Source organism: Henckelia pumila, unplaced genomic scaffold (assembly GCF_033568475.1).
Source record: "Henckelia pumila isolate YLH828 unplaced genomic scaffold, ASM3356847v2 CTG_461:::fragment_3, whole genome shotgun sequence".
NCBI classification, from domain to species: Eukaryota; Viridiplantae; Streptophyta; class Magnoliopsida; order Lamiales; family Gesneriaceae; genus Henckelia; species Henckelia pumila.
In genome coordinates this window covers 10,613,549-10,629,337 of record NW_027331831.1, presented here as the reverse complement: position 1 = coordinate 10,629,337, position 15,789 = coordinate 10,613,549, and the positions used below count along the sequence as shown (strand labels likewise).

General features: G+C 33.6%; 2 protein-coding genes across 2 annotated transcripts; one reads left to right on the top strand and one right to left on the bottom strand.

Annotated features, from left to right (window-relative positions):
- Positions 1–49: 49 nt before the first annotated feature.
- On the top strand, positions 50–3,585 carry LOC140871425 (uncharacterized). The gene is made up of 8 exons (XM_073273925.1): positions 50–322; positions 464–519; positions 1,182–1,344; positions 1,485–1,573; positions 1,873–2,005; positions 2,416–2,508; positions 2,787–2,889; positions 2,988–3,585. Exons 1-8 carry the CDS (start codon positions 149–151, stop codon positions 3,284–3,286), a joined length of 1,110 nt encoding a protein of 369 aa, XP_073130026.1. The 5' UTR covers positions 50–148; the 3' UTR covers positions 3,287–3,585.
- Positions 3,586–3,595: 10 nt separating this feature from the next.
- Positions 3,596–5,825, bottom strand: LOC140871424 (pectate lyase-like). The gene is made up of 4 exons (XM_073273923.1): positions 5,457–5,825; positions 4,612–5,257; positions 4,245–4,487; positions 3,596–4,151 (listed from the first exon to the last, which is right to left on the bottom strand). The coding sequence occupies exons 1-4, from the start codon at positions 5,660–5,662 to the stop codon at positions 3,921–3,923; spliced, it is 1,326 nt and encodes a 441-aa protein (XP_073130024.1). The 5' UTR covers positions 5,663–5,825; the 3' UTR covers positions 3,596–3,920.
- Positions 5,826–15,789: the final 9,964 nt, after the last annotated feature.

Genomic DNA, 15,789 nt, shown 5'->3' with positions numbered 1-15,789 from the left:
GGGACCCCACCATTCATCTTCAAATAAAATGGCCACATCCCATGTCGCTTGTGCGCCACACAAATTCATCACCTCTGTCACCTTTGAGCAATCTAATCCATCCATGGAAGTCAAGTAATCTTCTTTTGCTCTTTTTAATGTCACAAAAATGTCATCTTTATGGTCCTCATCACTCCGCCTCATAGTCTCTCAATGGCGGCCCAACCGTGATAATCGCCGCTACTGGATTTTGCCACATTCTAGGAGAATCTCCACTTTTGTTCCTTCCCCTGTCGCATCATCCATCCACGATGATAATTCTTCTTCCCCTACGAAACCACACGTAAATACTTAACCCAGAAAGCAAGCGTCAGGGCTTTTAGAAAACAAAATCTTGTTTCTTACAATATTGAATGTGTTCTTTTGTTTGCATTTTCTCTTGATTTTTTTTGGGTGATAATGATATGAGGTTATGCTGTTGCAGTTGGGCTATGATCCTTCCGAAGAATTGTTTGGACTGTCTGCTGATTTGCAATCAAGGTCTTGCCAAATTCGTGGTGTTTTGTTTCATTTTTGTAAATCTTGTTCGTTCTTGCTTTTTGTATTTCTACATCTATCTGCTCATTATTGTACAAAATATAATTAATTTTGATAAAATGAACCATTTTTATCTAAGGTTTTGGCTGAGTTAGATTACTGGATTACAGTAATTATATTTCTTGTTGGACATTGTTTAGCAAAATTTATGTTTTTCGTGGCAAGGGAAATAATGGCCGTGGAATATCAGATATGTTATTTTCGGAGTTCGTTTTGAATTATGTTGGTATGTGGATTCTCTGTTGCGATTTAATAATGCATGGAGCCTGAGGGTATAACAAGAAAAATTCAGTGCTGTAAATTTTCAAGGGATGCTTGCAATTGTAGTTGATGCTTTGCTTATACAATACAAATTTATGGTGTTTATAACATATGATTTGTTTAAGAATGAAAGAGATTTAATTTTAAATAAATCAATATAGTTATTTCTAATTTGACAGATGGGAACTTGTAATCTATCATCAGATCAAGGCCCTTAAGGCAAGAATCTATTGTACCGAGTGATTTAAATGGTGAACCTTAGGTGCTGAACGTTAATGGATTTCATAGGGAGGATACTTCCACTTTGTGACTATATCACAGTTATTTTATAATTTCTTATATAGGAAGGTTGCTTCTGCTACATCCAAACCAAGGTCATGGTTTGGTCCAAATGGCCTATACATTAGAGAATTACCTTGCCCAATTTGCCGGGGAAGAGGTTACACTCCATGTACCGAATGTGGAGTAGAAAGGTCACGATCAGATTGTTTGAAATGTAATGGAAAGGTAAATGGTAGTTTGATTTACCCACACATGTTACAGTGGTTGGCTATCGCCAGCACAAATTGTTTATGTGGTCAATTGCATTACTTGCAAATGTTCCTTCTAAGATGTTTAGCTAACTCTGTATTGTCGATTTGTAACAGGGTATAGTGACTTGCAATCAGTGCCTTGGGGATTGTGTTATCTGGGAGGAGTACATCGATGAACAACCTTGGGAGAAAGCCCACTCAATGTATATGACTACAATGTTTTACTAGCCTACATTGTGTATGTACACATGATTGATGAATCATGCACGATTCAATTCAATCTGTAACACAATATGCTTATACTTGAATTGATCAAGTAAAATTGGAAGTTTAACCCATTTTCAAAAGATTGCGGAATTGATTCCTCTTACTTATGTTAGCCACTTGATGGTTTCTGTTTGTCACGGTTTTTGCATTTTCTTGGTACTCTTTAACAAGTTCAAATATCACATTTTAGAATTTTTGTTTTGAGTAGTTCTGGTTAATGTGAATGCATTTTCAGTTCTCCACTAAAAGTCAAGGAAGATGATGAAGTTGACAACTTGGATATAAAGCTAGATGTAAGAAGGAGAACCAAGAGAGTCTATCACCCTACTGCTCCCGAAGTCAGTTTGAAGATCAGTAGATCCTTAAAAGTTAGTTGACCTTTCTCTTGGACCTCTGCATTATATAATTTTCATCCTCTTTGTTGCATTCTTCCTTGCGAGATATTTCGATTTTCTTGTTATAATCTCTTCATTGCAACTCTTCGAATGCCTGGATTTGTGTTTTATTTTCTTTTTATCTGGTAAGCTTTAGGATGTGTTAATTAGAAGCTACTAATCTATCTCAATAAAACGTAACTAATCTAATCTTCGAGGTAGCAGTGGATTTCAGCATAAAACTAGACTCCTTAACTCCAAGTGTTTCCCATTAAATGTTGCTGATGTTTAGTCCTTTGTGTCTTTATGGTTGCATAGGATTTAATCACACATCAATACACGATTTTTTTAATAATTTTTTCCTGATCATAAATTTAATCTTCATGTTTAGTTCATGATTGCAGAGCCTAAACGCGAAAACTGGAATATTTAGTAAAAGGATGAAGCTAATTCATGGGGATCCTATGCTACGTGCCCAACGAGCGGCGGCTATCAAGGTTTCTGCTGAGATTCTTACTACATTTATATTTCGTATTTTTTTAAAGAACTCATGTTCCCGACTTTCTCCACTCTCTCTCCCAAACCTGATGTTTCAAATTTAGTGCAAATCATGGAATGTGCATCCTGCATAACATATTATCCTCTTGTCAATTTTTTGTTCCTTGCTGAACTTGAAGCCTTTTATGTTGTGAATAACTTTGCGCATGATTTTATTCCCCGTTTAATGCTTTAATATTCTATTATTGCTCAGTGAGCATGTGTATTACTTGTGCAGAAAACCAAGGGGACTGCTGATGCTAGAAAGCGTGCCTCTGAATCTATGAAAGATTACTTTAGTGATCCAGAGAATCGGCACAAGAGAAGCATTGCAATGAAAGGTCTGTTTCTTTCATTCCTTCTAGCAATTTTCACCGAGTTCAAAGCAGCTTATAGTTCTATATTTCTTTATTATGATCAATAAATGTTCTCTTCGCAGGGGTAAAATTTTACTGCCATAATTGTGGAGGTGAGGGTCACAGGAGAAACTATTGTCCACAATCTACGGTCAGAGTTGCTCTCAGACAATTCCGATGTCGTTTGTGTGGTGAGAAGGGGCATAACAGAAGAACATGTCGTAGACCTAAAACAAGCGACCAAAAAATCACGGCACAGAAGATTCATCATTGCAAGATTTGTGGTCAAAGTGGTCATAACAGGAGAACTTGTCCACATCTGGCTGAAGTAGAATCGACTGTTACTGTAAATGAAGATGCTTCTTCTCCAGAAGGACTTTGACATGCTGTCTCTTTGGAGAGAAGAAGGGCACAACATAAGGAATTGTTCATCCAGAAAATGAAAAACACTACAGGACTGACATTGCAGGCCTCACCCAAAATTCTGAAGCTTTATACGAGGTTATTCTTGACATTTTCACCTTTCATCCCGAGTTCACGAGGTCTCTGAATTTGACCAAGATTTTGATCAAAGAACATGAATGTACACTGGTTCGTGTCATCTATGGATTTAATTTTTGTGATTGTGTTTATGTGATCTTTGGAGTGGAATTTACATCATGGAAAGAACTTCTGGTAAATGAGCTTAGAATAACTTAACTGCAGTCTCTTTATAACATTATGTCAACTATCGACAAAAATGTATAACGGTGCCAATTCAAATGGGCCCTTCCAATCCTACAGATAAAAGGAGTGCAAAACTTAATTTAATCCTACCCAAGCTTAAGGTGAGAAGAACACCAGATGGGATGCCCTTGCAATTAAAAAGAGCACATTAAGATAAACCGGAAACAGATTAGAACAGCAGCCGGGTCTGTACATATAACATTCTCTTTTTTCCCCATCTTAATCTTGTAATGTGTTATTTATTCATCAAGATCCTAATGGGAATGAAACAATATTTATGTACGAGTAAATTAGCAGGGTTTGCCTTCAATGCACTTGCGTGCACCAGCAAAACGTGTGAGCCTTCCTGCATAGGTACCAGGCTTGAACTTGACCATATTTCTCTTTTTCAAAGGACTTTTTGAGTGCTTGAACTTAGGCCCAGACTGAACAAAGTAGGCTCCATTCATGAACTTGTCGCCTTCTGATCGCCATTGCCATTTCATCCATTCGTCCTTGGTAGCATAATCCCTCTTCGTCACCTAAATGGGATGAGCATGTTATGATTTAGAAACTCTTGTTCAGATGTCTGATATGCGTTTCTAAAAACGTGTGTTTAGATCTATTATTTTTACCTCTTTGGTGAAGGGGCCATTTGAGGCTCTGAACCGGTTCCCTTGGCTGAGAATGGTGGGGTGGGCGCTGCCACCAATGGCATACATTTCCCAGTGGGAGTAGTCGTTGTTCACGACGTGGAAGAAACCCCATCGGCACCTTGGCATCCTTTGCACCAGACCCCTTCCGAATCGATTGAATGCTACTGTGACTTGCATGATTGAATCTTTGGTAGTAATATCATGGGCACCCAAGAGCATCACCTGCAGCACAATGTGTTAAAGTATGAACATTCAGGGATTCAAGAATCATATCCTTTAAGGTTTTTCAAGAAACAACAGGCAAATCAGGGGGGAAAATTCAATTCAAGGTTATTTTCCAACTTACATCATTGTGGTTGTTGAATTTGCAGTTGGATATGGTGATAGCAGTGGAACCCTCAATCGCATCAATGAGCCCATCACTACACTTAGACAAGGACACATGATCAATCCATAGGTTGCTTGAACCAAACACCGAAATCCCATCACCGTCACTCCTCGTACGGAGTCCGATGTGGTCCAGTGAATCCCGAATCATGCCACCATTTGACGGCAGAATATCATGAATCCAAATATTGTGTATGATAACATTCTTCACAAATTGCAGGGTCAAACCAGCCCCATAGGCAATGTGAACAACCGCACCTCTTCCATCAATGGTTTTGTCGCTTTCGAAAATGAGCTCTTCCCTTAGCGTGATGATCATGTGATGATCAAAAACGATCCACAGCGGCTCCGGCTGGATGACCGCGTGCCGGAGGGTCCCTGGTTTCGGATTAAACATGTCATCATCCGAGGGGTCCGTCACAACGTAGTACCGACCGTCCTTGCCACCCGTGGCATGGTGGCCGAAGCCTCTAGCACAATCAGCTAGCTTCTTCCGGTCCTTGGCCCAGTTGGGGTCGCATCGCCAGCACCTGTCGATGGGGTTCGTTGCCGAGCAGTCGCTTTCTTTGAGGCTCCTCCTCGTCAAATTCGAGCTTACCAATACCCTATACATGCAAAAAAAACAATATGAAAACAAACATTGCCAAATAGTTGAAATTTTGTAGACAGGAAGCAAAATAACATCGATGAAATATAATATATATATATTTTTTAAAAAATTAACACTACATGCATGTTTTAAATAATAAAAATAAACCATGATTATTTTTAAAAAATAAAGTTGGACCGAAATCATAGACCTACTCTCCAACTTGTTCGTTGAACTGATCCGTAAGTTCCTCGGGATTCGGGTTAAATGCGCTCAATGAATCCTGGAAAGATTCCTCCGATCTCTTTTGCAAATACTCATCGTAATTTGCAATATTAGCTACAGATTTTGGTACATTATCCACAAGAAAAACAAGGCAGAAGAGAATTATTAATGGTAATTTACAATGACTTAGCGCCATTATATATATGAGAGATGTGTCTTATTTTTATAATTTTCTTGAAAATTTATTTATGTTATATTTTCAAGAAAACTCGAATCACTGGGAATTTTGTGCCAGTGATTCGGTTTTTGTCTCTTCTAAAGAGGGAAAAAAAAGACCCAAACGTTGGGAAAGAAATTGGTTAATATTTATGTACAATCTACAAAAGCAAGAATATAATGGTGGATAAATATTTACTGCAACTTGTCTTTTGAGGAAAACAAGGAGGGAACAATGGAGAACCAATAGGAAACAGAGGCTGGGAGTTAATCGTTAACCAACGGTTACCGTTTAAATGGCACGGGAAGGGTTTTTCCAATTTGATAAAAAAAAAAAAAGATGGGTTTTACGAGTTAATTTCATGACACTCATATTATTTATAAAAAAATATTATTTTTTACATCAAAATTATTACTTTTTATTGTAAATATGGATATCATTAACTCTTTTCACAAGAGACCTAATATATTATTATTACTAGCAACGGAGGCACACGCGTTGCGTGTGTAACGCGTGTGTAGCATAATACTTAAAATTACGAAATTTGTGTAATAAATTTTTTTTGTAAAGTATTTTGTTCTATCATGACATTTTATATATTTAATGAGATATAAAATGTTATCTCCTTATTTTGTAGAATTACTTCTTTCTTCTCAATGCCGCAATCACCATTTTCGTAACATCTCTCAAATAAATGACATTTCCTGGAGTCCTGGTACATGTTGATCGTTAAGATCACAAAACTATATGAACTCAACTTCTGTGAAATATATGAATATATCATTGATAATCTCGTTTAAACATAGAGACTCAATTGAAAATTTTTCCTATAAGTTCAAAACATTAATTATAATAGCCAAAAATACGGTAAATTGGGATTAAATCCCCAAACCTAAACTTCGGTTTGTGGTCAGTACCCATGACAGCCAATCTAATTCTGCAGTCCCTGATCTATGTCATTTATATTTTCCAACTCCCTTTTAGATTATAAATTACCAAACTATCCTTATTTTTTATTTTAAACCCTAAAATAACCTTTATGTATTAAGAATAAATTGACCATCTTCCTCATTTATAACGGCAATATTGTGTCTTCCACTCTCATTCTTTTCCCATAATTTTTTTTTTCCAATAATCCGAGATGTACAAGAAAATTTGATGATAAAATTTCGAGAGTTAAGAAGCAATCGACTGAAGATGTGAAGGCAAAGAAAATCCTGAGCGTTAGAAAGCAGAAGAAGACGATAAAATTAGGTCTGTCGGATAAGAAATCTTCCAGAGGTTTACAACATAATAGTCTTTTGAATTTGATCGAACCACATTTGAGGATTATTTTGTATTCTGATTGGTTGATGTTGCGTAATATTGTTCATGATTTAATTTGTTATCTTGTATGCTAGCTAATCTTTATTCCCCAATTCTAGAGTTTTGTTTATGTTAATATATTTGTTTACATTTGTTATATTTTAAACTTTTTCTTTCACACAATTGAATTAGTTGGATGATGTTTAGAAATTATGATTCAGTGCTTAAATTTCTTCGCGTTGCCCAAATTTGTTCCAGTTGATGTTCTTCGCGTTGCCCAGATTTCTTCTTCAAATTTCTCATGCTCAAGCTCTTCTAAATTTTTGTGTTGTGTTGTGCGGCTGCTTCATTTCATCTTGTGCATAAAATCTTCATTTATATGTGTTCATGAATCTCACGATCGAGCCCTAAAATCTAGACTCCAAAATTTCCAAAACTGTGTTGTTTTTCCAATTTTATGCAGCAGCGCAGATGCGCCAATAATCACCGCTGATGCAACGATTCTTTTCTTAATTTTCTGGCCTTTCACACAGATGCGTGACTTCTCACCGCATATGCGCCGTTGTTTTCTCCAATTCTCTGCCAAATCCCGCATATGCATCATATTTCACCGCATATGTGCCACATTTTCACGCTTCTGCTCTCTTTCTCATCCATAAAGGGCGCAGATGCGGAAATTTTGGTGCAGATGCGCCACATTTTCATCCAACAAGCCGCTGCTCGTCATTCTCGCGTATGTGTATTTCTGCAGCGCGCGATAATTTTCAAAAATTCATATTTCACAATATAACCGTCGGATTGAGCCGAAATTTTTACAGAAGCTTTAAAACATCTTAAATGTTATTTTGAACGATGCAGATCGGATTTAGATGTTCCAAAAATTCCCAGTAATTTTCTGAAGTTTGCGGTTCCGTAATTCGTTCATCCGCTTCTTCTTGCTACTTTTCTTTCAATCCTTGCATCTCACAAAAACAACAACAAATATGTATAAAATCCACTCGATACATCACAAAAGCCAAGTAAAATCATATATAAATTAAGGTACATATTTAAGTAAATAAGGTACAACCAAGCCTAAGGTTAAGTACTTATAAGCATGAATAAAGTACAGATCGTGGTAAACCACATATGGAATGTTTTAATTGAAGAAAACCAACTCCTTACCACATATATGGTGCATGTGCAAATTGATATAGTAAAACCATTTGATATCTACTCAATAGAGTATCATTTACGTAAAATCACAAGTATGACCTCGGATTTATTTACTAAGTTAATGAGGTAAATATAGGACACGCATGTGCACTTTGGGTAGTCACTCAAAATTTTTGGCTAATAAGAACTTACCAATAAATAATTAAAGAGCTAAATACGGTACATATTTAATTAAATAAGGTACAACCAAAACAATGGATAAGTACATATAAGCGTGAATAAAGTACAGATCGTGGAAAACCAAGCACATTTTAATAATTTCATGTCACAAGTACACTTGATGATTATACGTGGTACAAATTTCTGTATATCAAGTACATATGAGCGTAAATGTCGTCGTGTTCTTAGAAGAACATAGATCAAGATTATAGCACATGTGATCGATTTCTCGCTAATTACTTCATATGAAATATTTACTTGGAGAAAACCAACTCCTTACCACATATATGGTGCATGTGCAAAATGAGATAGTAAAAACATTTGATATCTACTCAATAGAGTATCATTTACGTGAAATCACAAGTATGAACTCCGATTTATTTATTAAGTTAATGAGGTGAATATAGGACATACGTGTGCACTTTGGATAGTTAATAAAATTTTTTGGCTAATAAAAACTTACCAATAAATAATTAAAGAGCTAACTACGGTACATATTTAATTAAATAAGATACAACCAAGCACATGGTTAAGTACATATAAGCGTGAATAAAGTACAGATCGTGGTAAACCAAACACATTTTAATAATTTCATGTCACAAGTACACTTGAAGATTATACGTGGTACAAATTTCTGTATATCAAGTACATATGAGGGTGAATACAGTACAGATCGAGGTAAATCAAGCACATTTAAAAACGCCGTGTTCTTAGAAAACGTAGATCAAGATTATAGCACATGTGATCGATTTCTCGCTAATTACTTCATATGGAATGTTTACTTGGAGAAAACCAACTCCTTACCAAATATATGATGCTTTTGCAAAATGAGATAGTAAAACCATTTGATATCTACTCAATAGAGTATCATTTACGTGAAATCACAAGTATGAACTTGGATTTATTTATTAAGTTAATGAGGTGAATATAGGACATACGTGTGCACTTTAGATAGTTAATCAAATTTTTTGGCTAATAAGAACTTACCAATAAATAATTAAAGAGCTAACTACGGTACATATTTAAGTAAATAAGGTACAACCAAGCCTATGGTTAAGTACATATAGGCGTGAATAAAGTACATATCATGGGAAACCAAGCACATTTCAATAATTTCATGTCACAAGTACACTTGATGATTATATGTGGTATAAATTTATGTATATCAAGTACATATGAGAGTGAATACAGTACAGATCGGGGTAAACCAAGCACATTTCATATGGAATATTTTACTTGGAGAAAACCAACTCCTTACCACATATATGGTGCATGTGCAAAGTAAGATAGTAAAACTATTTTATATGATCTACTCAATAGAGTATCATTTACGTGAAATCACAAGTATGACATCGGATTTATTTACTAAGTTAATGAGGTGAATATAGGACATGCATGTGCACTTTGGGTAGTCACTCAAATTTTTTGGCTAATAAGAACTTACCAATAAATAATTAAAGAGCTAACTACGGTACATATTTAAGTAAATAAGGTACAACCAAAACAATGGTTAAGTACATATAAGCGTGATTAAAGTACATATCATGGGAAACCAAGCACATTTCAATAATTTCATGTCACAAGTACACTTGATGATTATACGTGGTATAAATTTATGTATATCAAGTACATATGAGAGTGAATACAGTACAGATCGGGGTAAACCAAGCACATTTCAAAACGCCGTGTTCTTAGAAGAACGTAGATCAAGATTATAGCACATGTGATCGATTTCTCGCTAATTACTTCATATGGAATGTTTACTTGGAGAAAACCAACTCCTTACCACATATATGGTGCATTTTGCAAAATGAGATAGTAAAACCATTTGATATCTACTCAATAGAGTATCATTTACGTGAAATCACAAGTATGAAGATTTATTTATTAAGTTAATGAGGTGAATATAGGACATACGTGTGCACTTGGGGTAGTTAATCAAATTTTTTTGCTAATAAGAACTTACCAATAAATAATTAAAGAGCTAACTACGGTACATATTTATGTAAATAAGGTACAACCAAGCCTATGGTTAAGTACATATAAGCGTGAATAAAGTACATATCATGGGAAACCAAGCACATTTCAATAATTTCATGTCACAAGTACACTTGATGATTATACGTGGTATAAATTTATGTATATCAAGTACATATGAGAGTGAATACAATACTGATCGGGGTAAACCAAGCACATTTCATATGGAATGTTTTACTTGGAGAAAACCAACTCCTTACCACATATATGGTTCATGTGCAAAGTGAGATAGTAAAATCATTTTATATCTACTCAATATAGTATCATTTACGTGAAATCACAAGTATGACATTGGATTTATTTACTAAGTTATTGAGGTGAATATACGACATGCATGTGCACTTTGGGTAGTCACTCAAATTGTTTGGCTAATAAGAACTTACCAATAAATAATTAAAGAGCTAACTACGGTACATATTTAAGTAAATAAGGTACAACCAATAACCTAAGGTTAAGTACATATAAGCGTGAATAAAGTACAGATCGTGGTAAACCAAGCACATTTTAATAATTTCATGTCACAAGTATACTTGATGATATACGTGGTACAAATTTTTATATATCAAGTACATATGAGGGTGAATATTGTACAGATCGGGGTAAACCTAACACATTTCAAAACGTCATGTTCTTAGAAGAACGTAGATCAAGATTATAGCACATGTGATCGATTTCTCGCTAATTACTACATATGGAATGTTTACTTGGAGAAAACCAACTCCTTACCACATATATGGTGCATGTGCAAAATGAGATAGTAAAACCATTTGATATCTACTCAATAGAGTATCATTTACGTGAAATTACAAGTATGAACTTGAATTTATTTATTAAGTTAATGAGGTGAATATAGGACATATGTGTGCACTTTGGGTAGTTAATAAAATTTTTTGGCTAATAAGAACTTACCAATAAATAATTAAAGAGCTAACTATGGTACATATTTATGTAAATAAGGTACAACCAAGTCTATGGTTAAGTACATATAAGGGTGAATAAAGTACAGATCATGGGAAACCAAGCACATTTCAATAATTTCATGTCACAAGTACACTTGATGATTATACGTGATATAAATTTATGTATATCAAGTACATATGAAAGTGAATACAGTACAGATCGGGGTAAACCAAGCACATTTCATATGGAATGTTTTACTTGGAGAAAACCAACCCCTTACCACATATATGGTGCATGTGCAAAGTGAGATAGTAAAACCATTTTATATCTACTCAATAGAGTATCATTTACGTGAAATCACAAGTATGACATCGGATTTATTTACTAAGTTAATGAGGTGAATATGGGAGATGCTTGTGCACTTTGGGTAGTCACTCAAATTTTTTGGCTAATAAGAACTTACCAATAGTAAATTTGAACAAGCGAAACACCCTCTTATTTATTTTTAGTATTTTTTTTTAAATTCAGAGCATAATAAATTTCAATCCTCCTCGTGTGAACGATTCCTATTCTCGCTAATAAATATTTATTATTTTAATGGAATGGGTTAATTTGAGCATGATACGACTAAACACTAACATCCCACATCGAAAAATTGTTATACTTGATTTTAGGTATTTTGTACTAGAAAAAGATGTTGAATATACCTGATTTCTTAGTATATGTACTTATTTTCTGTCAAAAATCCAACATGAAGTTGTCATTTATGCAACTAACCAGGTTCACAAAAAAATAAAATCATAAATGTCAATGTTTCCAACACATCAAATAACAACGCCATCAATATTAAACATCACCTATAACAAACATAACAATAAGTTGTCTACCCTCTACAATACAGATTGAGTAATAAAACATAATACACCAACTAAAAGTCCAACAAGTTCGAGCTTAAAAATAGACAATACTTCACAATATGTCTCACAAATGAAACCATAAAATCAACAATAAACCACAAAACTACCAGTGGAACGTATATGCTTCCTAGTAGATAAGTCCACGACTAACTACCCTTCATTTGTCCTCCTTTTTCCTGCGGAAGTGTAAAAAACATATTTAATTATCAACATTCCATAAATATAAAATAAAATAAAAAATGACAATTAAATATTTTTGATTTGTTGTGTTGTGTAAACTCTTTGCATATGCAGCTTTCTTGAATACTTAAGACCATTATTTTTTTTTTGTGCGGATAATTTCGCAACACCTATATTAATGAAAATAAAATTAACACACTCATATGAAAATCAAGATATAATACTATTCGAAGATTTCAAAAAATAAAAAGAACTACTTACTAAATTGCTTAACAAAATTATCCATTAATTAGTGCCTCAAACAATAAGCATGGTGACTACACAGAAATAATATCTTAACAGCCGTGATAATACCAGAGTGCCTATCGGAGAAAAATGTGAAATTTTTTAATATCATGATATGTTGAGAAAGAATGACACCTCTTAAATAAAAATAAAATCATTCTCAAATACAATCATTCTCGAAATCCACTATAGAATTTGCTAATATAAAAAGATCGTCATCGACATCTTTTGCCACAACAAGTAGGATACTACCTTTATACTTGTTTATAATATTAGTTCCATCAAGAAAATCACCGGTTTACAACCAGTAGCAAAATCAACTGCACATGCATTAAAACAAATAAATAAATGCTTGAATTTATTAGTTACTACATCAAGTTCGTTATCACTTTTGGATTTTCTATCATCTTCGTCGTCCCATACGAATTTCACAACCATAATTTCAAAATTCATAATACAATGACTAAATTATTGTACGTAAATATAATACACATCTTCAACAATGTTCAAATAATTTAAGAAGCAATGGCATAGTTCACAAAAAGATAATCACCCAAAATTAAGTATTAATGTCATGACAAATCGACAATGATTATACATTATCAGATTATCATCACACAAAAAATCAAAATCACCAGGAAACTATAAATAAATACAAACACAAGAACACGGTTTCAGACTCTACATCTATTGTCTATCACTAAAGATAACAAATAAATTATCAGAGGCAACAATAAAGTTAATAACAAACAAAATTAAGGAGCAAACACATTTTACTTCTCCATATTTAAGACTCTCTATAATCTGGTATTTTTTTCGGCCCGCAATTCGATGATAGTCAGTCTCATACACATGTGAAGATGTATTTACGGACCTCGTCATTATTGTTTCATGTAACATACAACTTGTATTGGGGAGACATGTATTGCAGTGACATAGAATGAGGACTAATTTTGTTCATGTTTGCTCCACAAACTCATAAATATATCATCCAAACTGCATCAACTCATTATTGAAATCACTAAAATTTTGTCATTACATTTGCAGCAACCCAAAAATGCAAGGTTGGAAGAACACTCAATTCCAGATTCCATTCTACAAAAATTAAGGTTGTTTTTGGTGAATCAAAAATTTAAAACAAGTAAAACCGTACAACTGTTGCTGGAATATTTTAAAAAATTTCTATTTCAGAACTTACCTTACAAACCGTTTGATTTTCAAATCCGAGACAGATTCAAGAGCTTGAAATGGTGTTCGTCGGAGTTGAAGACAACTTTGGAGTACAAAATTCAAAAGAATAAAACTTCAAGGTTTCGATTTCCACAGTCAGAGCTTTCAATGGATTCGATTTCTGGTAATTTGCTTCCAAGAGTTTCGATTAATTTTCATAGACAAAGCTTCCAAGCCCTTCGATTTTTTATTACTATGCATCGAAGTATTTCAATTTCAGCAGAAAATCTTCAAGGTTCACACGTTTCTGTCGGAAGATCGAGAGAAAAAAAAACGGAAAACGAAGAAGAGCCTGAAATGGTGTTCGTCGAAGTTGAAGACAACTTCGGAGTACAAGATTCAAAAGAATAAAACTTCAAGGTTTCGATTTCAACAGGCAGAACTTCCAATGGATTCGATTTTTGGTAATTTGCTTTCAAGGTTTTCGATTAATTTTCACAGACAAAGCTTCCAAGTCCTCCGATTTTCGATTACTATGCATCGAAGTATTTCAATTCAGCAGCAAATCTTCAAGGGTTTCACACGTTTATGTCGAAAGATCGAGAAAAAAAAACAGAAAAAGAAGAAGAGATTGCACGTGATTTGAAGGGCAAATAAGTAAAGTGGTTCAATTAGGGACCTTAAACACATAAACGTATTGGGTCAGGGAGTAGACAATATACTGGGCTGACATGGGGACTGAACTCAAATCTAAGTTTGGGTTTTGGGATTTAAAGCCAATTCACCCCCAAAAATAACTTGACGTCCTCACACATCTATTTTTCTACTACATTTAACCTCGAGTTTCAACTCCATTATCCAATCATGTCGAGGACTTATTATTTTTCAAGATCTAAAAAAGAGGTAAAACCTTTAAATTTGAGTAGACACAATCCATTCAAATTATTTATAATTTACTTTTTAGTTTTGTGTTGCATAAACATAATTTATCACGTAATCTTAGTTTAATTAACACAACTAAATCCCTACCATCATTCAATATCATTTTATTGTATATCTAATTAAAAAATAATAATATAATTAGATATTAGATAAAAGATAAAAATATAGGATCGATAATATTTATATATATATATATATATATATAATTAGATAAAAGATAAAAATATAGGATCGAAACTATATATATATTATATATATATATAGTTTACCGAACATTTTTTCAACAAATTGTGCAAATAAATCCAAGCTTACGATTTAGTGATGCCCGTTAACTTAAGCATGTATTGTTGTATCTTAGATTTATTCGTTTTTGCAAACTTAAATAACATTGAATTCAAAACATTTATAAACCAAAATATGTTTGAGTTAATTAAAAAAAAATTCATTGCATAAAAAAAACAATAAGCATAAAGCTGTTAACAATTGAATGGAAATAAAATAAGAAAGAAAACAAAGAACGGTACCAAACCTATGTTGTTCTATAAATAAAAATTTACATTCGATGTTGTTTTCAATCTTTAGATTGCAATATCCCAAATACATAAAAGTAGTATTTTGAGTTCAATATTTATACGCGTTTTTATGTTAACTCTTTCTTTATATAAAATAAAATAATAAAAAGAAAACAGAAAGAGATGATAAATAAATTCATATGAAAGAAAATCGAAAAAAGATCGCAAAACGTTGGAGACATAAAGCTAAGTCGTTGCCATTTGAGAAGATGAAAATCTCGGATTACCCAATTCTGTATCAATTACTTGGTTCTTGAATTATAGTACTCCCTCCGTCCCATATATAATGTCTTCTTTGGATTTTCACACAGATTAAGAAAAATTTATTGGGAAATCAAATTTTATATAAACTTCCTATTTTATCCCTATTTAATGTATTAAAAAATGATTGCACAATTTCAAGGTGTAGTTAATAGGGGTATGT

Excerpts from the sequence above, each read along its gene's own strand:
- LOC140871424 (XM_073273923.1), bottom strand. The coding sequence starts at position 5,662 with ATGGCGCTAAGTCATTGTAAATTACCATTAATAATTCTCTTCTGCCTT. Across the intron at positions 4,488-4,611 it reads AATTCAACAACCACAATGAT|GTGATGCTCTTGGGTGCCCA; the intron begins GTAAGTTGGAAA and ends ATTGTGCTGCAG. Across the intron at positions 4,152-4,244 it reads ATGGCCCCTTCACCAAAGAG|GTGACGAAGAGGGATTATGC; the intron begins GTAAAAATAATA and ends CATCCCATTTAG.
- LOC140871425 (XM_073273925.1), top strand. The coding sequence starts at position 149 with ATGTCATCTTTATGGTCCTCATCACTCCGCCTCATAGTCTCTCAATGG. Across the intron at positions 2,006-2,415 it reads AGATCAGTAGATCCTTAAAA|AGCCTAAACGCGAAAACTGG; the intron begins GTTAGTTGACCT and ends TCATGATTGCAG. Across the intron at positions 2,890-2,987 it reads GAGAAGCATTGCAATGAAAG|GGGTAAAATTTTACTGCCAT; the intron begins GTCTGTTTCTTT and ends TTCTCTTCGCAG.